Raw genomic sequence first — 21296 nt, forward strand, 5'->3', positions numbered from 1 at the left:
TGTCTTAAGATTCCTGAACCAGCCTGAAACCACTTTAAAAGCTTAATGCTAAGAACACCCACCTGCTTTCCAAAAAAACCTTACCAAATTGTACATACTGAAAGAATGAGCAAAGGCCGATCTGAATGATTATCCAGAAGAGGACTACTCAAACAACATCTCTAAGCTCTCTTCTCACCTTGATTGCTTCCTAAAATCCTTTAGGATCCTGCTTCTCAATGCACTTTCACTCCCCCAAAGGTCAAAAGACCACATGTGCACTTCTTGTTACACTGTATCTCCACAGAATTCATACATGAAAAATTACATTTTATAGTCAGACATCTGTTTTATGTTTAAAGTTTAAGATTCTGTAGGGATTAAATTCAGTTTGCCACAATGTAACTCAGTGGCACAAGTTTGATTCCCAACCTTTACATCAGTGCAAGAATCAACAATGAATGAGAAGCATTATACATAATTTAGAAAAATCTCTTTGAATATATAGTGGTATTTAAATCTAGTAGTCAGTAATCTAACATACTGCAAACATTTTCTTTTCTGCTCTGGATCATTTGGTGTTTCATTATTATTTTTTTTCAGCAGTGGTATTGTTTAAGGCCTAAATTCTGAAAAAAGAATCATGACACATGCTTGACTTCCTGTAACAGCAGTTGCACTTCCCMGCATGTAACATCAAGCACATAAATAAGTCACTGCAATGCAAGTGTCCCTCATATTCTTTCTGTTGCACACAGTGGCACTGAAGTCTTTAATACTTTTTATTCTAAATTCATTGTGGGCTTAAAAGGACCCTATTTCTCATACGTGAGTATGTGAACAAGGAGGAAAAAAAACCCAAACAGATCTTCAACCACCCAGCCTCTACTTTCCCTGCTTCCATAATTAGATATCAGGTCACTTGTTTAGTTATTGGCAAAACCGTCAATCTATATGCTGTCACCACCAGTGTTTTATTCAGATAGGTATGTTACAGAAAGCGGCAGGAAAGGCAATTGAAAAGATAATTCAAAACAAAAAAAACCTCACAGTCCCCATTACATTATCTATTATGTAATACTTAATTCTACATCCCTGGAAAGAAGGAGTAAAATGCTACCACCAAACCAGAGTTCTCCATTCTCCAGCAAATACATTTCAGACTCATTCTGCCCTCAGATCCTCTTAAGTGGAAAGGGAAAAGACCTTCAGTGGATGCTTTGTGATCAGCCCCCTCTTCACCCAGCTGCATGATCTGCCGCCCTCCCTTTTGCTGGCATTTCTGCCAGCGTTGCTGCAAGATCACCTGGATCAGCTCTGGATCTGGCCAGCAGCAAAGACGTGCAAGTGATAATCACAGGGAAGCAGTGGAAAAGCACAGTGAGAGTGCATGGGATAAACCCCTTCAGTGGCCATATGGACCCCTGAAATCAAACTGTAAGTGGCACTTAATACTGCATTTCCTAACCTTAAGCAAATCAACATTTTCCCACTTGCATGCTACCCCTAGTATACTGACCCCAAAGTTTTTTGGTACATAAAAAAACCTGTAGGGTTACCAAGTTTCAAGAAGCCACTGCAACAGAGGAAGGTACTTACCCTCATCATGATTTCTCTTTCTATAATGCTGTCTTCAATAGAAAACATTTCAGACACAGGCCTTTCCTTGACAGGCTCTTTCTTGACCCTCTCCTTCACACTTGTGAGGTCAGGCTCTGAGATAGAGGGCCCAAGTGAAGACCCATTTATTGCCACTTGATCAGTTCGAGATACACTAATGGCCTTAGATGGCCCTGGCCTCATGGCCTTGGCCCTGGCTACAGCCACAGAAACATTAACATGGTCCTGCCTCAGAGCTCCATTGCTGACACTTTTACGAGGTCCAGGATATTCTGGAGGAGGTTTATTTGGTATTCTGGCCAAGGCAGCTTGCAACTGAGCACTATATTCCATGTTCTCATGAAGGGCTGTTATCTGTGACACAGCTTCTGCAGTTTCTTCTTCCTCTTCGCTTTCACTGCTATGTATCAGCATTGTGGCATCGGAGAATGTCTTTTTATGATGATAATGAGGAACCTGCTGAACTTCATGTCCCATCTGAACTGCCTCTTCTGGCTGCACCTGCTCTCGCAAAGTATTCCTGCGTGGCAGAGGGGCGTTTAAAGTTTTTAATGCCATGGCTTCTATACCACGTACCATGTTGCTGATGACCTCCAAGCTATGGCGCTTGTTCACAGCTGCATGATGCTTCACTGCCATGAGGGGCTCGCTGACCTCCTGCAGCGACTGGCGGACAACCGGCGAGCTGTCCTCTTGGAATGTCTTTACTGAGAGCTGGACCTTCCGAGTGACCAGGTCAGGACTGCTCCCRCTGACATATTTGTGCCGGTGGCTGGCCAGGTCAGGCGTGCTGGTGGCAGGACGTGGGCGTGGATATGGAGGTGGGGGTCTGAACAGATAGTTCTTTAACATATGAGCAGTGTTGTAACTCTGGCTGCTCTGCAGCTGCATATTAGCCAGTTCTGGTGTGCTAACTGTGTGTGAGATGGCACTGGCTGCTGTCTTATTTTGCACAGTGTTATTAGGGTTCATTTGGTCAGAGGGGGCAACAGGTTTGCTATAGCCACCACTACCACCCTGGGGACCATAAGTCATAGTGTAAGGATGTCTCTCTCGAATCTCAGGCTGACTGTAAACGAGGTCTTCTGGCTGGTTGTAAGCATGCGTGTTTCCAATATTGAGATTCCTCAAAGACTGACTTTGGCTATCCATCTGGATCACTCCTCTCTTCATTTGCCTCATGACAGTTTCATAATCTGGAGTTGGCCGGTAAGATGGTACTATGATTGCACTATGTCTGTGGCTGGGGATATAGTCTGCTCTCATGATGTCGCTTCCGGGGATGCTCAGGTTGGAGGACATCGGAGATGCCTGAATGAAGTTCTGTGAGCGATTAAGGGAGTTCATGCTGTGTGCACTGCATACGCTCCCATTGGGTCCATTACCATTCAGGTAGCTGAAGTCCACTGGACACCTGTCCAGACTAGTCTGAGATCTACCGTAGAAAGTTTCTTCATTTCCATGGAAAATGCTGTCTGCATAGAGCGGAGATAAAGATGAAGACAACGTAACATACAAGGACTCATTCAGTGTTACTAAAACTTCAAATGCATTCTGCACCAATGATTAAAGAGGCAGCTTAGTGTACAACTGCAAGGAACATTTGGTCTGTGGAGCATCCTTGAGTCACTGATACTGAACTAAAACAAAACTACCGACATAAACACTCCTGACAGCAAAATACGGTAGCTCAGATCCTTGTGGGACACACAAAAGGGGAAAGAGAGGAAGTGTTTTTGCCTGAGGTGACAAGAAAGAACAAAGGCATCATCTTCCTCAGAATCCTGGAAGGATTCACCATTGCTGCCTTAAGAATCCAGCACTGTTAGCTCATGGTAACCCTAAAATTTCTCTTGTGTTTTCTGTTGATGGCTTTGCTCTCTATTACTTAAAGTAGTAGATGACTGTGAAATTGGAAATCCTACTTCGGACTAAACAACAGAGTTTTGGGCACCTCAAGTACAATACAGTGGGTGATCGAGACTCAGAAAAAAAAAATTTCTACAGATGTGCTGAAAGAAAACTAAATGATTCAACAAAGGATGTTTGAGAGGGAATTAAGAGGGCAAAGATGTCATCTTGGCTCACACTGAATGACTTTAACGCAAGACTGTCCATGTCAACAACCTTTTAAGAAAAGAACAGCAGCTCCAAAAACACTGACACCAGTTTGTTATTCAGCAGTGCAGAGAAGTCTGTGGTAAAACTAAGGGAACTTTCCAGTTCTTCTAAAATTGAGAATATTCCCCATCACAGCCTCTGTTCCATAGTAAAATAGTGCTAGCCACTAAATCTTCTACTGTATGCAAGGAACAATACTGAATGACTTCTTGCAAAACTTATCAAACTCTACCTTAAAATTAGTCATACAACCACTACTCTAAAATGCTATCAGGTATGGCTAAGAGCTCCTCTACTGGTGAGAGCACTTCAGCTGTACCTCTCATGAACTGCAGAGAACATAGCCTACAGATTTGGCTACAGGTATTTCAAAAAACGGTGTGGTTAAGGGTGTGAAACTCGAGCTGTTCAGACGCTCGGCTCTGTTCCCAGTCTTGATCAAAGTAACCTGGTACAACCTCTTAGGCAATTTATTTGTCAAAGAGGGGGGTAAAAGTAGGCAACTCTCCTTAAGTCTGTAAGGATAGTAATGCAGTGAGACACTGATGAAAATCAGCAGAAAAGACCAAGACATTGATTTCCCCTACAGTAAAAGATATTTTCTGTGTCCTTTTCCCTCACTCCATTTCTCTCCCCGCCCCCAGCTGGCACAGCCTTTGAGTACAGCCATCATACTTTCCTTAGAAATCATTTTTCGGTTCACTGGACTGGAATGCCAAGTTTCAGGTCCATATAACCATGCACAGATATTTTAGAGGAATTTGAAAACTGAAATTGGACTTTAAACAGAAGCCTTTCTGCAACATTAACTATAAAACTGCTAGCTCTCCTCCAGCAACAACTCCCATTTGACCATGATGGCATTAGAAATCTAGACATAAGGGGCAGGAGCTTCTTTGCATACGCATAAGTCCATTAAAGGGAACATGTATACTCTAAGTACCTTGTGAATTATGTGTTTCAGTGTAGTGCTCTCCACACTGGACATGCATAGGAGGCAGTATAAATGGGTGTTGTCTTGGCTGAAATAAAAGCACAAGGGAAAAAAAAAAGCATGAGGAACTTCACCAAAATAGTTTGCTACAATTTTTGCAGATGAAAGAGAGGAAAAATGATTCTACACCCTTTCCCCTGAATACTGCTCTTTCTCACCCAGCTGCACAAACGTGCTTGGCATTTCCTTATAAAACAGACAATAACATTTTGTTAATTGTTGTTAAGTTTTGTTAAGGAGTCCAAGGCTGACTGGTTAGGCTCTTTTAAACTCATTCAGTTCAGAAAACAACATTCAGGCTCCCAATTCACCTAGAATTTTTGAAAAGTTTATAAAATGCCCTTGCCCTTGAAAAATTAAAAATGAAAAAGAAAACCCAGAGAGAAAACAAAAGAACAAAGACAACACACACTAATCAGGACAAAAGCAGGTGATGGAACAAATTCAACGACCTGTAGGTGGAATACTGTCATACAAGCAAGAGGGGCACATAGGGACTTAGAGTAACTTTATGGATAACCTGAATACTGGATTTCCTCAATAATGAATTGCCACAGTCCAGCCTTCCTCCAATGATCTGCATTGCAACAAGCATTTTAATAAAACAAATATCACAGGGGGCAATTCAGCATTAAATCAGTGAGATGATTTACACGGAAATAAAGCACAGCTGATGCCATATTCACCAGCCGTATTCCGTTGACAAATTGATGTGTTTTGCAACAGCATTTTACCACCTGCATTGTACTCTCTTGTCGGTGTCACTGAGCAAAGATAAAGAAAGCATGTGCTGACATATGAATTAAGCAGAGAAGGAAGATGCTCTTGTCTCGTGATTTATCTCTTCCTTAACAATGGAATAAGGGCTTTTCATCTAGGCTGATTCAAGTAGCGCAAACTATTAGCAAAGACTGCGGGTGCCCAAGGCAGGAAAAGAAACACCAAACAATTTACCTCCAGGTATATATGCACGCAACCATCGCCAAGCAACAATGAGCCACTGATTAGAGAGGGAAAAAAGGTTAAATTTCCATTTTCTATGTAAATGGGGTGAGGGAAGAAGAATGAAAGAAACTGAGTGCACATACAAATTCTTGCATACATAGCGGATGTTAAACCAGAGCTGGAAGAGGACAGGAAATACTTCTGCTAGATCAATTACTTCTAAGGGTATAAAATACTACACTTGCTGAACAACCTGGGCAAAGGAGGCTGCCACTGACAGTCCAAGTAGCAGACAAGCCTGGGAAAGCCAAACAGTTTGAAATCCTAAGGGATGGGGGCAGAGGAAACCTGCAAGGAAGAAAAAAGTAACTTCTAGAAATGTAGGGTATAGATCTGAAGCAGACAGTTTTCTTTGTGATAGATGTTATGGAAACTGTCTTCAAGAAAGCAGGAGTTATTCTTTTACCTGTGGGCAAGGCCTTTTTTCTATTTTTGAGGGCCCATGGGGAATTGTCTCTTCTGAAGAAACAGGAGAGAAGCTTGAGGTCTGCAGAATTTCAATGTCCAATTTAGGGACAACTTGGTATTTTAAAAAATCCATTAATTAAATATATCATCATACTAAAATCTCCTGCACAGAGGAGGTTTTGCTGGAAAACCAGCATCATTGGGTGGTCTGAGAGGGATAAGAAACACAGTGTAAAACGGCCTTAGTGTAACTTAATAAAATACAGGCTCACCATGTTGCCAAAACCATGCAAAGGTTCTTAATCTGAGAGTAACGAACATGATCCTCAGTTAAGTGGCAGAGCCTCACCCGCAAAGATTCTCCTTCACTTCCTATTTATGTCTATTGATTTATTACCGTACAAGACACATGAACAGGTAGGTGTATAAAGGTGTGCACAAATGAATAGGTAGGCGTATAAGGGCTGGGTTTTTTTTTTCCCAAAGGGAACTGTTCCAACAAGTTAGGAAGACAATTATGAAAAAAAACACTTGAAAGTTCAACATGAACAGTAAGCAGCCAAGTTCACTTTTTAATTGATGAGTATGTATTCCTTCTCTTGATCCTCTTGAGCCACTTTTTTTGTTTGTTTTTAAACTTTTTGCATGCTTATGTTCAAAACAAACAGGCAGCAGGATTCACTTTTCCTGTTAAAAGGTAGATTTCCATTTTCCGTATCTATTAGAAGAAGGCTGTTCTTTTCCTTGTGATATAGCTGAGGCAATAGCATAAGAATGCAAACCACACTTCCTCTCCTCACCCTAAATTTTTCACAGTAGACTTCAAGGACCAAACTAGTAGATAGCAAAAATACTGTAAGAATGCCTCAGACAATGTAACACACAACCTCTGTGTATTATGATGCCCTAGAAACAAGCTAAAAACGAAAGGTTAAGGAAATATGAGACCAGCTAAAACAGGTTTCCTGCCAATGTCTGGGAAACACAGAATGCAACTTTTAAATCTACTATGCCATGTGTAAGCATCAAGAAAGTAGCCTGTGCTGAAATCTGCAAAGATAATGTTAATGCAATATCAGTACCAGCTTAAGCTTAATTTTGGAACATTTTCACAAGCTGTGATCACATCTTGGGGATTTCAAGAAAACACTCCTGCCCACATTAGTTCTCCATCATACAGCAATAGGCTAATAGAGTTATCACTCTGAGGAGGACTGCAAAGTATAACCTATGCCACAAATGAAAACTGGCAACTTTCATACAGATAATATTGCCCTCTGTCTAGGGGATCAGCAGTGTTGCTGCTAATCTCAGATAAGGCAATACTGTAAGAAACAATGACAAACTAGATGTTAAAACTGGATCAATAAAAAGAGTGTACTCAGAACTGACTGGAAAAAAAGATTCCCATGAATTTTCTTGTAAAGATTCCATGAAACAGTTATCCAGTTTTGTCAGATTTATAGTATTTATAGAGATTTGTTAAAAAGAAACAAATACCATCTAAGAAAAAACTGAGAATCAGGATCTTGGACTGGTCATAAAACTTTTACTTAAAATTACAGTAACTTCACACAGAGAATAGGCTCTTAATCCCAGAAACTGTTAAATTAGAAGTGGACTTGGTACAAAACCAAGAGGAATAGAAGAAATACAAGATGAGAAGCTGTAAAATTATGTAATGACTAGGTTTCTATGTATAAAGCACAAGACACTTCGAATTCTTCCCAGTCTATAAAGGATTATTTTCCTTTCCTTTCCTATGTTGAATATAACCTCACTCCTGTGGAAAAGATGCTCAGTTTCTGCAGAGCAAATAAAAATATAATGCCTTGAAGACTGTAATGTTTAATACTCAGTGGTGATATTATCCAGGTAAATTAATCAACCGAGGCAGCCACACCCTTGAAACTCATTCCAATCATATTGCCTACAAGAAATGACTTAATGTGCTTATTTGAAATTTAGAAAGCAYTCCATCTTGCACAATGCCCTGTCCCCTTAGAAATGGTATAGACACAAAGATCCCACCGCAGTACGTACCAGGGATGACCTACTCCAAGTGGGCCGCCGTCTGATAGGGGGAGGAGAACTTGATTGTCTGTGGGGGAAAAAGTGAAGAGAAACACTAGGAACTACAATATTAAAATTCTGATTCAAGAGTGAATGAGGAAAACAAAGAGATGAAGAATCTGCAAGTACTGCTCATTAATGAGATTCAAAAAAATATGAATAGATGAAAATAATTCAGGTCCTCCTCTAAATACAGAAAGTATTCCGATTCCAAAATACACATGCCTTCCATTCATTATTGTATTTGGCTTACTTGGAAACACAGGAAAGAAAAACTCTGGTTTAAAAATAAATCAAACTACAACAAAAAATCTCTTAAGCAATAAAAACTGAACATGTCACACAGGCACAGCCTCATATGACTTAAAGTGAACATTAAATAATGAAAATCTTACAAAATTCATAGCAATCACTCCAAAGCAATGCACACAGATGGGTAGGAAAAAAAAGTAACTGGTTAGATAATACTAGCAGAGCCAGATACAATGTTAAGAGTAGCCAGTTGCAATAGAAAAAACAATAGTGGAAACAAAAAAAAATGAGGAAGGGGAAGAAAAAAAGTTGAAGGAGGCAGAAATATAGTGCTTACGTGAAGAGAGGAAAGGTGGAATTTCTCCTCTTACAGTTTCTGATCTGGTGAATGATTTTATGTGCGATTAGAGGAAATGCACACAGAGGAAAACAAACAACTATCATTATAACACAGAGGTCAAGAAAATCATTTGGCTAGAAAACACATACTGGAATATGCTGTCATCAATACATGTGACCCTAACATAGAAGCTGGTACCATAGGGGAGACTGTTATGGAGGAGACCAGTTCAGATGGCAAAAATCTAGTTAAACTCCAGTTATTTCATTTCACAGAATCACAGAATCGCTGAGGTTGGAAGGGACCTCTGGAGATCAGCTAGTCCAACCCCCCTGCTCAAGCAGGATGACCCAGAGCACGTTGCACAGGATCACGTCGAGGCGGGTTTTGAATATCTCCAGAGAAGGAGACTCCACAACCTCTCTGGGCAACCTGTTCCAGTGCTCTGTCACTCTCACAGTGAAAAAGTTTTTCTTCATGTTCAGATGGAASTGTCTGCGTTTCAGTTTGTGCCCGTTGCCTCGCGTCCTGTCGCTSGGCACCACTGAAAAGAGTCTGGYCCCATCCTCTTGACACCCTCCCTTCAGATACTTGTACACGTTAATAAGATCTCCTCTCAGCCTTCTCTTCTCCAGGCTAAACAGGCCCAGCTCTCTCAGCCTTTCCTCATAAGAGAGATGCTCCAGTCCCCTAATCATCTTTGCAGCCCTTCGCTGGACTTGCTCCAGTAGTGCCACATCCCTCTTGTACTTAGGAGCCCAGATTTCACTCAATGACTTCATGATGTCCCCTATCTTTATTATTCCAAACATTTGTAAGTTGTATGTGAAGTTGCTACATACCCACTTCATGGTATCCACATATCTACTGCTCAGTGTTTAGCAAAAAACATGATCAAAAGCTATTGCTTTTGCAGACTCAGTTATAATCTGTAGCAGAATAGTCCTCTCTGTTGATCCCAATATACCACTTCAAAGAGGAAACAGTCTAAGCCAATGGACTATGGATTTTTGTTTTCTTTTCTGACTGCCATTGTTTTTCAGGGGAGATCAGGAGCTTCCTTTGAACTCAGCTCCTCTGAACCTGATAGAATTAAATTTGGTATTGGACTATAAAAATACAATATACTCTGCTATGAAATGTCTCTTCTGGTCTCCCACTCAGCTCCCAAGAACAGTAAACGCCATCTGAAATCTGATCATCTTTTTCTGTAAGTACTGTATGCAGTTCATCTCACCAGTCTCCCCAAWACTCTAACTCAATGTATGTTTATATACTGTGTACATGTGTAATATTAGAAAGTTAGACTTTCCAATCTCCTGTTCACTGTTTTGGCTTTATTTTCCAACAGATGGCATTACTCAGCTGAACAGATGGGATGTCCAGCTCTAACTAGAGCTGTGATGGAGATGAGACTTCTTTGCAGCTTTCCAGCTACCTAGCAGATATGCTAGATATTTTGCAAGGGATTCATATTCTCATTGCTACACAAACCTGGCATATTATGAAAAGTCCTCAAACTCTAAATTCACTCAGTTTATCTCAAACTAAAATTGGCTGCATGCTGGTATGCATGAAGTATCCTCAGCTAATAAACTGACTTTTGTCTTATAACCAACGCCTCAAGAATTCCTCCCTCAATTAGGATGGATTAACCTGTGTGAGAGAGCTAACTCAAGGCCAGACCCTCAGTAAGTGCTCAAAGCAGAGCTTAAAAGAGAGACTTAGGGCTCTGATTTATAGGCTTTTTTGAGTCATGCTAGGATGGCTACATAGATTAACATTCCCAGGTGTCCTCCCCAGTAGCTCACTTGTTTGAGGTGTATAAGCAGCAGATAATTTATACTACCAAATTAGAAGAGGAAAGCTGCTAGATGGCATCCTCAAAAGGCTACTACAATTCACATTTTGGCATATTAGAATATTTCACCTTTCCCTCCGTTTTATTCTAATACTCTGGGTCACAAATGGCAGAGACGAAGGGCTTCAACTCACAATTCTCTCTCAGTTTTGGCTGCATGGGGAGCAACATCCAACTGGGGTCATGCATCAGGCCTCACAAGGCTCAGAATTAAATTTCATTTTCATTCTTTTGTTCCAATTGTTGGTTAAAAAAGAAAATGAAGGGAGAAAGAATAACTGGCACAAGTGACTAGAAAAACAAACAAAAAAAAGACACGCCAAAACTCAGAGAGCTTCCAAAGCAGTGTGTCAGAACATAATTCTGAAGAAAGAGTACTCACTCTGTGCAGATTTTGTTCTGCTTGTAAAACTTATGTCTTGCTGCAAACAGTCGTGAAATATATTTGGCATTTTCAAGATCATCCTTTAAACACAAGAAAAATTAAAAAAAAAAATCTAATTATTCATTTTGTTATTCTTACCAAGAAGTAACAAAGAAGAGTTCTAAAAATCCAATTGCAGTAATGCTTGGTAAGGTTTGTCATGTACAGAAGCGGCTGCCAAGAACATGTCTAGTGCCCTCAGAAGTGTTCAAGGCATTGAATTACTGAAATACAGTGGCATGCCTTTACACGCTGCCACTTCACTGCTATGTCACAGTGGGAGGGGAGGAGGGACAATGAAGAAAAATGGCTCAAGCTTGCTGGTCCAGTTTCCATACTGGCCTTGGTTCAAGGAGACCTGGAGAGATTTTAAATGGTGCAGAACAGCACTGCACCCCTCCTTCAGTTCCAGTATGTGCATGTATGGGAGCCTGTGCACAGTTTCCACAGTTGTATTTATGCCAGCATGAAATGTAGTACGGCACTGTTGATGCTACATCCAACAAGCACTTCGTTTTTTTGCAAACTTCCCAGCGTAGTATAATTTAGGGTGCTTAGAAGAGAGTGCAAATATTGATAGAGAAACAAAATTAATTTCACTCTCCACATAAAGAAAAATGTGAACTTCAGGGTGGGGGGTTTTATGGTGAGTGAGCCCCTTTGGGACAGTGGAATTTTAAAAGTTTATTTTTTATATAAGCAGGTTTCTTGATGACACCAACTAGATCTTTTTCTTACTGTGTGAAAGAGCACATTCTCTTCTTTGTTGATCAACTCTAGAACAATTGAAGACTTGTTATGTGCTATATTCCCAATGTCATTCCACCTGCAGAAGAAAAAAAAATGTTGGAACATTTGCCAACACATACATTCAAACATTTCACAAACACATTAAGAGTCCCTTAGTCAACATCAGTCTCATTTTATGGGAAAAATTCTCAGTAGCTGTTTGGTGAATAAACATGGTCAGGAAAATAAAGAAGTTGTGTCCCTAACACAAAACAGGAGAGTCAAAAGTTATCTCTCAAAATACTGATTTGACGAATCACAATAAAAGATAAACTGAAAGTACATTAATGATAAACTTTATGCTGAACTGTAGCATCTTTGTACTGATTGACTTTAGCCAGATGGAAAAGAAATATTTGGTTCTGTAGTGCCATTCCTCTCCAAACGCTGTTTCCAACTTTCCTACAGAGCCAACTCCTCCTGAAGAAGGTTAACTTGACAACATGGTTATGTAGGCTATGCATACCATGTTAATACTCTGTTTTATGTTCCCAATCTTTTTTTTCAAGTAATTGTCAGGTTACCCAAGATCAGAGTTATAATCTTCTTACAAATAGCTGACAGACACATTTGCGTACATTGCATGCAATCCACGGGGATGGAAAGGACTTGTTTGTTCTGTTTGCAGCATGCATTCCTCTTCATGTCATGGCAGGATGCTTGAAGTGCATATTTCCAAAGAGTAAGGATCCCAGCACCAACTACCATTTCTACATTTAAGAAACTTCTTGCATTTGTCACCTACATTTTAAACAAGCCTTCAGAATGCCATAGTTAAAAGGAATATCTAATTTCTTCGCAAAATTACACAGGGAAAGCGTCAGATCAAGGCCCTCTTAAGGCAAAAAAAAAAACCAACAAAAAACCCTCCCTGCTCAAGCCCGATACAAACCTTAGCTACTGACCATATACTACTGTACCTCATCACAAACAATCTGTTTGGCTACACAAATGTTCATATTCCCATAGCAGGAACCAGGAAAAATCCATTCCAAGTTAACAATGATATTAAAAGAAATAGCCCACAGAACAGTAGCAAATAATAAAAGGAATGAGTAAAACCCTAGCTTCCCTGGAATCATGGAGGTTTCTAGCAGCATTTTCATACAGAACAGGATTTTATAAGAAGTAACAAATGCCACAAACTATGGTTAACGGAAAGCCTTAAATGATCCCTAATTGTCAAAATAAACAGTAGTACAGACAAATAAGTGACACAGCCAGGATTTTCAAAATTATGGGACGAAAAAGTTCAGCTTTTTACTGGGGCACCTAAATRTGGCAATCAGATTTTCAGAAATGTTGAACACCTGGGCTGCCAACAGTGAGGTTGAACAGATTTGCATTCAGATGCATCAAAGAGGCAGACACAAAAGGCAAGAAAAGAAAAGGGATTAAAGCCTCGTAAGTAGAACAAGATACATGACAGAAAACTACGTCTTTCTTGCCGTCAAACCCATTCACAGACATCAGAAATTATTCTTTATCACATCTCTAACAGCCAAGAGGCAAATCCTGAAAACAGTGAGGTGAGTACTCCTCAGTTAGAGGATTGGCACTATTGAAGTCATATGTAAGTAAGGAAAAAACCCCACACAGAGCTCTGAAAAAACCCGCACTTTAAATACAGAATTCCCTAGGTTTTTACCTATAGATCACAGTTGTCCTTCCAATTCTGTTTTTTATGAAGATTCCCATGAAGAAAATACCGAGGTGTATGTCATTTCCGTGATTATCCTACACAAAAAGCATATATATTTAGTTAAATAAAGAAACTGGCCAAAGAACACAAAAAAACACAGGTAGAACTACCAAATAAAAGCCATTCTTTAGGACGTAATGCAGGACAGTGGCTAACCAATATTTTGTTGTTCTGTTTGACTCAGATTTGCATTATTTCAAAGTAGTTAACACTTAAGTGGATTCAGTCTGCTGATTAGTGAGAATAGATGAAGGCTAAACGAGCCCACCGTTCTGTTTTGTGGAACAACAGGAACACCACAAACTAGCATACATTATATAACACCCCACATCCCCTATAATTGGAATTATAGGTATCAAGAACCCATATGACTTCCAAAAGCAACATTCTTCTTTCCTACTCACAGTATTACTCCTGTCATCTGGTGAAACAGGTAGCGATTTCAGGAAACCACACCTGGAGATGGAATCCCTCTCAAAATCTACACCCTTCACACTTCCTCCTTTTGGGTACTTTGTGCAGAAGCTCTCACTTTGGCACCCAAGAAAGTACTTCTTGTATTTCTGTACAGATACATTCCCCATTGTTTTTCAGACTATTGGTTAAATATTCATCTACATGTACTTCACTATGTAACATCCACTGTCCTTGCATTGTTTTTCAGAAATTCTATTGCTTTTGTGCCTGGCCATGTCTCCTTGCAGCCCCCTGTTTGGGAAACGTGCTCCTGTTCCACTTTGCACATGCTTGTTTTCTTAAAAATGCTTTTTCATACTGCAACAAAAGCTTAACAAAAGCTATTGACAAAGAGGTTTTTGTACATTTACCAACAAAAACAACTCCCCCCAAACTGCATCCACAGTAATTGATTCACACTTTTGAGTGATAAATAAAAATCATGATAACACAAATAGTGTGGTTAAAAGAACTGCTAAAAGAAAGGATATGAGAAAAGTTACACACAAACCCCTGCATTTTAACAGATCAAATCTGAGCCATTCTCCTGGCCTTCTTGCATTTTATCCCCYGAAGGCAAGAATGGAGTATCTGCACCTGTTTCTAACTACTAAGGTTTAACTAGCAGAAGATGCCTAGACAGTCCAACACTAACAGTGGCTGAGTGGGTTGGCAAAGAGAGATGGGGCACGCTGGCAAGGAGAATCAGTACTTTCCAGTTTTTCTGCACAAGCTTATCACTGTAGCATGTGCTCTTTAAAGCCAGGAGGACCATACATGGCAAAGGGGCTTCCATTGACTACAAATTCAAAGCAAACCTTGGAAAAAAACCCTCAGTTTTAAGAAGTGTGGAGAACAGGTGCGGACATATGAGAAACTAAGCAGAGGTAAAGCTAATGTTTGGCAAATAGCATCTGAGGAAGACAGAAGACCACCCACCTTAACTTCCTATTCTGCTAAATAAGATCAGAGCAGAGGTTCATTTGCTCCARCCATCCTCCTTCAGACAGCACTCAGAAATTAAAGCAAGGAGCTTCTCACCTTCCCAAATGAGCAGGGACTTCGAGCAGCCCTGGCACATACAACCCCTTGTGTGGAAAGGATTTTGGTGGAAGAGAAGCAACAGGGTCCACTAGAGGCCTAAGATATCCTCCTGCCGAAAACTCCATTCAAACTACCAGAATCACTTCATCTTCTGGAACAGCAAAATACAACTGTCTCTTTTGGACATATTTAACTTCTATGYATTCCAAAGGACATTGCAGACCCCTGTATCACTTAATGTGGAGGTTCCTTTATAATATATACTAACAGTTCTAACATACCTTCACAGGGAAACTTTCCTGCCCAAACCCATCCAGACGTTCCACTTCATTGATGTACATCAGCTCAGCTTCTGCTGCTGTAATGCCACTGCAATTATAGTAACAAAAGGCAAAACATAGTTGAATATTATAAGCACAGAGAAATTACTTGCGAAAAAATGGCAGGTTCACAAACCACTTTAGATGACACTTCAGATATCCTGCCTAGAAACATACAGCACAAATCTAACTTTCAACATTAGGATCATAATCAGGAAGAGGAGGAATTTTACTGTACGTTGCTAAGGGAAGGTACAAAGCACAGCTCAAACTACAGGAGTAACAAACTGAATTGATCATATTACTCAGTTTCTTCTGCACACATCAAATGTTTTCCAGGCTGTATTAATACCTCAGGTCATTGCATCAGGATGAGTCTAGTTTGGGATGGCCAGTTTGACCCATATGGACCCTAATTTGCATAAATAGTATACAAGTCCACTGAAGTTGCATAAAATGACTTAAAAGGGAAGACCTACATTTTCATGTTATGTTGGTTATTCAAAAACAGGCACTAAATCCATATTTTGAGCAGATTCTCTTCCATAATAGAGAATGAGCTGCCTGAAAACTTATACACACTTGTCTACACATGCTTCTGTCACAGCTCAGGAATCTGGACAAATTTCAGTGAGCAAAAGCAGGTCAGAATAGATTGTAGGTTGCTCCAAAAGAAGGCCACTATTAATGGTTCTCCTTTTTGCTCCTCCTTACCACAGCATACAAACATGGAACCAGATAATACTTGGGGGAAAGAGGGAGAGAAAGGTGATGGAATTTGATCTACCTGCTGAAATGAGGATAAGTATTTGTTCTTTGTGTTGCTGAGACAGCACAAAAGAGCACAGCAGGGGATGGAAATCTTCCCTTTTAAGTCTGTGAGTTAACCAAGATCACACAAGCAGCTCATGGCAGAGAGACAGAAGAACAGACTCAGGCCTATTCATGGCCAGCCTGGAAGCTATCCCTTCGGTTGCATCAAAGGCCCAAGTCTGCATTAAATCTCACACTGAGAATGGCCTACAACTCAGAGACTGGCATTTGTCCCTTTACAACGATTTTCTGTTATATAGTGAAGAATGCTGCACCTTTGACATAATATTCCTATTTCGTTTTATAAAATAAACCTTTTAATGCAGATTCATAACATAATTTGAAAGATTACTTCCAATGATGTACAGGCACTGCTGTTTTTCTAAGAACAGCACTCTAGAGGTTTGAATACTTCTACCACCAGTATACCTACATGACACCAAAGGAGTTTGCTTACAAAAAGGGTATTTGTACTGGAGCACTAACATGTACATTCCTAGATCATTTACTAGTGACAGTGTATTGTATCTTTTTCATGATGTGACTTAAAGCACAACATGACAAGATCCCATCTGCTGTTATTTTCATTAGTATTACATTGAAAGAAGATAACTGCTTAGCGTGTGTCTCTCTTGAATGAGACAGACACTTGGACCACCTCTGATCAAGTCATGGGGTCTTTTCACCACGAGGATTTAAACAAAACCATAAAGAGAAAGGAATCTACCACACAATGCAAGTAGAGTCGCACATAGTCATTAAACCTTCTGGTGGCAATGCCCATTTATTTAGGATTAAGTTCCTTGGCCATTTTATGGTTGCAAGAGGCAGATAATCTTTTGTTACAGACTAATTAAAAATCCAGCTAGACATAGCATAAAAGTAACATGAACATGGGCTAGTTTACCACAGCCAGAAGGTGAGGAAGGGGAGTACAGGGATGACAATAACAACAACAAAAAATCCTGAATCTTAACATGCCAAGCTCACCTGTGAGTTCGGTGTTCCTGAGCAACCTTTTGAGTCAGCTCCTCCAAGACAGCTTCATCCTGGGTCCAATCCTGTAAGAATATGAAGGAGCTTCAAAGACTAATCATCCAAAGAGAGAGACAACAAAATGCAAGACAGAAATTATGACGGCACATGTTTTGGGGTTGTTTCCCGTTCATACTCTTTTAGATAGCTACATTGAGAGAACCTAGCATCAACTGCAATGAAAAGCCAGTGCACATGCTTGACCACAGTGTGCTGAAAATTTGCAAGAAAACCACGAGGGTCTAGTTTTTTGTTTGTTGTAAAAAGATATCACTAAAAATGGGGAGGAGAGGGGGGTGCAGAGGGAGTGGACATTTTTCCCAAATACACAACAGTATATAGAGCATGGATAAGGGATTTTTTTCGGGATAAGGATCAAATAAGCCTTTAAAAACCACTTGGAAGGCTAAAAATGAATATGTACCTTTCAAATCAGCCAAAAATAATGCAAGCAAAATTAGCATAGACATAGACCAAACAAAATGAAGTCATGGGTCTTTCCGGTCCTGCAAACTGCTGGTACTTCCTTCCCCATGTTTAAAGAAATCAAAAACTTCACTATTCCTTTAAATATGCAACAAAACTCCTTTTATGATTTCAACACATTTCTGAGTAGAAATTTCTGTCTTCCACAAATTTAGTAACATGTGATAGAAATAATTCTGAAATAATCAGGAGCAAGTTAATAAAGGAAATCTGGTCATAAATTCAAGGCAAAAAAAAAAGCTGAAAAACTTACTAGCAAAACCTCAAAGTTCTTATTTTTATTTAAAAAGAAGCCTTAAGGCTGCATGTATTGTACTTAAACACACTGCCAGTTTCTTGCTCAGTGGGGCCCCCCTCTCTCTGATATTTGCTTCTGCCACAGAAAAATGTGAAAGTGGTAGCGTGCTAATGAAAAATAGCATAGTACATGCCTACACACAGCTACACACCTGTGGGGTGTACTGTGTACATAACTTTGTTCTTTTCACTGCTGAAGAAATGCCATTTGACACATTGTAGCCTCACAAGATCAAACGGAACAAATGTAGCTACCCCTCCCTCATTCACCAGCTCACTTCACTAATGAATTTATAGCAACATTCTCTTTGGAGGCTCTTTCTACGCCTGAGATTCGTTCAATACCTCCCACTTGCTTTAGGACTAGTTTATATCTACAGCAATTAGCAACTGTCACAGTACTTGCAGTGAAATATTACTATTATGTTATACACTCCTCCCAGAGGAGAAAAGACAAGTTTAAAAAAAAGTGCCTAGAGAACCAGCTGATTTAAGAATAGGAARCTGACACTTCGCAGATTTTGTTAAATTTAGCAGTAGTAGCATGGATGAATGGCAAGACACCAGGAAATGGACCCACGAGTGGGTCCAAAACAAAAGAGAGGCAACCATAACATAACAAAGGACAACAGACCTCCAAATGGGTCAAAATGTATATATATATTGAAGGGACTTTGCAAAAATACAGTAATTTGCAAAGTGACAGCCTGACTACACATTTCTCTGTCTATATTGCAGTCCTTATCTTTCCCACTTAGGCTATAATATGTCACTTGGTAAACTATCAACTATATGCAAGATTAATTAATTACCTATTAATAAATAAAAAAGACCTAACATAGAAATCCCCTTGCACTAGTCTGGCTAACAGTAGTTCCTTAGTGGAAGGGCAATACTGAAGCTATGTTCTAGGTATGCAAGGGATACTCATATTTCTAYGTATTCATTAATTCCTCTTCTTCCTGCTGGATTTCACTTTCAGGTAGCGTTGAGCTACTTACGAGCCCCAAATTGAACAGCAATCACCTTTTGAAGTTTAGAATACACTTCCAGCTTACAGAAGGCTATATAGCTGAAGAGCCAAGGTAAATGAGAAGAGCTGCTTCTAGAAGTGCCTTTCTCAGACATTCAAGTTACAGTGAATCATCTTCTGGAGATCCCTCTGCCTCCCCACTAACTGTAGGAAAAACCAGATGCCTAACTTTTAGGACAGGGGAACCCCACCCCACTTCCAAGTTTTGCTTCTACTCAGAAAGAATTTCAAGTTCTTTGACATTTTATGAAGCTCACACTCATGTTCTGTGCTGCTGGAGTTTAGTGAGAGATAAAGCCAGCCTTAATCTCAGCAGTTTTTTGCAGTAAACTACTCTCCCAGAGGAGCTCAATGTCATGGGTTGCAAGTGCCTGGCATCTATCACCACAGTCTAATGTAATCAGTGACCTAAAACACTTCCCTCACCGTTCAAATTATTTGCTAGTTTCCAATTCAAATTTAAAACAATAAGTTTACAGCACAGTCCCTGCAGGGCATTTTCAGAAGTCCTGATTCATGCTTCATTTCAGTCTAACAGTCAATTGATTTAAGTTTGCATTCTCTTGAGCAAAGACTGGATGACTTGTCCTGTGATAAAACATTTACTATATTGGCTGCCCTCATACCCCCTGGTTATGTGGTATTACTAATACTGCAGTACTGCTGATATACACCCTTCTAAATAAATGCAAATTCTTAGTTGATTCAATTAAATACATTTCTTTTGTTGACATCTATTCCTAGCAGGGGCTTAACAAGGACTGAAAAAGGGCTAAATCTTCAGCTACAATCAAATATATTGCAGTTTTGGGGAAGCAAAGTTTATTTCAGCCATTAACACTTTACACTGGTGCTTTTACTCTATTATCAACAAAGCCATCTCTGAGGCATGGAGGAATTATTCATAAAAGATCACAAAAGATGGGGAAAAGTAACTCACCATAGGAAACAGGACATATTCTCGGAGGAAGTCATGAGATTCAAATTGATTATAGTCTCCAAAATCCGCTGGAGAAAACAACACAATTATTCATTTTAGCACTTTCCACACATGTTAAGACCTCACTCAACCTTTGCACAGATCCTTAACTTCAAGTGGGCAAGTTCTTTCTGAAGTCACAACCCAGTGCAAAGATTTCGGCTTGTACTTCAGCTTTTAACATGGAGGTCTGAAAATAATAGTGTTATTACTAGCAATCAAATAACAGGCAACAAGTAATTTCTCTCTTTAGTTCCTTTATATTATGGCCATTTGCAATACTTAACTATTAGGAGTGCAAGAGCTTCTTTCTTGTGGCCTTCATGAACTAATATCACCATCTAACAAGCCTGAGGTTGTCCAGATGGGGCACACTTGTGTTTCTCCAACATTCCCAACTCTGACCAAGTTAAAAAAAAAAAAAAAAAAAAAATCTATTTCTGCTATAATTCAACATAATTGTATGAAAGACGCTTAATTTTACAGCCTGGAAGGCTGAAATCTACCAGCCAATTCTATTAAAAATAAATTGTTAATAAACAGCACAATTTGAATAGACGTCTTCTCTTTCTCCAGCCATTATAACAGCGCAGGCACGGAGTCATTTTTCTTCAAATGACTGGCCTTTCACACCTTTCTACTTGCCTCTTCTCCTTCTACATCTCTTTAAGAGCTACTCATCTGCTTGCTCACATTCACTCATACAACCAGCTGAGGATTCTTGTCTAAAAGTCCTTGAAACTGTGGAGTTTTGAAAATGCTTCCTAAAGGCCAAACTACTTTAAAAACAAAATAAAGCCTATATTTATCTATCTGTTAAGTACACAACAGCTTATATCAAAAGAATATCTTGCCAGGAGGTTTTTATTTTATTTTAATTGAACTGGATCAAACGCCATCTACAAGATTCTCATATTATAGAAGCTGGAAATCCCCATCATAAATCATATTAGCTAAACATTCTTTCAAAGCTTCTAGACAATTTCACATATTGCAGGATGCCAAAAATGCAGTTTCATTTTGTTTTCACCTCAGAATTATGTTTTAACATAAACAGAAAGAAATCAAAATGAACATGAAATACAGAGTCTAAGTTTAAAAGAAATGAGTATTTCAAATATCCTCGGTTGCATCACATGCAAAGGACAAAGAGAGTAATACAAGGTCATGAATAAAGCAAACAAGATTAGCTGCAGCATTCTGATGCAATGGTCTTTGAAAGATAACAGATTACGTAGAAAATTCACAATAAAACTGATTATTGC

At 39.5% G+C, this 21296-nt stretch overlaps 1 protein-coding gene across 1 annotated transcript in view; it reads right to left on the minus strand.

Annotated features, from left to right (window-relative positions):
• The window catches only part of PTPN14 (protein tyrosine phosphatase, non-receptor type 14), a 72497-nt gene that overhangs the window by 15850 nt on the left and 35351 nt on the right, over positions 1 to 21296 (minus strand). Inside the window, exons 4-12 of the mRNA XM_026088839.1 lie at positions 19993 to 20060; positions 17192 to 17262; positions 15350 to 15437; positions 13515 to 13603; positions 11816 to 11903; positions 11036 to 11118; positions 8171 to 8228; positions 4664 to 4742; positions 1579 to 3074 (exon numbers count right to left, since the gene is read on the minus strand). Of these exons, the coding sequence (XP_025944624.1) occupies positions 1579 to 3074; positions 4664 to 4742; positions 8171 to 8228; positions 11036 to 11118; positions 11816 to 11903; positions 13515 to 13603; positions 15350 to 15437; positions 17192 to 17262; positions 19993 to 20060 (2120 nt within the window). The remainder of the gene's footprint in view (positions 1 to 1578; positions 3075 to 4663; positions 4743 to 8170; positions 8229 to 11035; positions 11119 to 11815; positions 11904 to 13514; positions 13604 to 15349; positions 15438 to 17191; positions 17263 to 19992; positions 20061 to 21296) is intronic.

The sequence above is a fragment of the Apteryx rowi genome, unplaced genomic scaffold, assembly GCF_003343035.1.
Source record: "Apteryx rowi isolate R43461 unplaced genomic scaffold, aptRow1 scaffold_79, whole genome shotgun sequence".
NCBI classification, from domain to species: domain Eukaryota; kingdom Metazoa; phylum Chordata; class Aves; order Apterygiformes; family Apterygidae; genus Apteryx; species Apteryx rowi.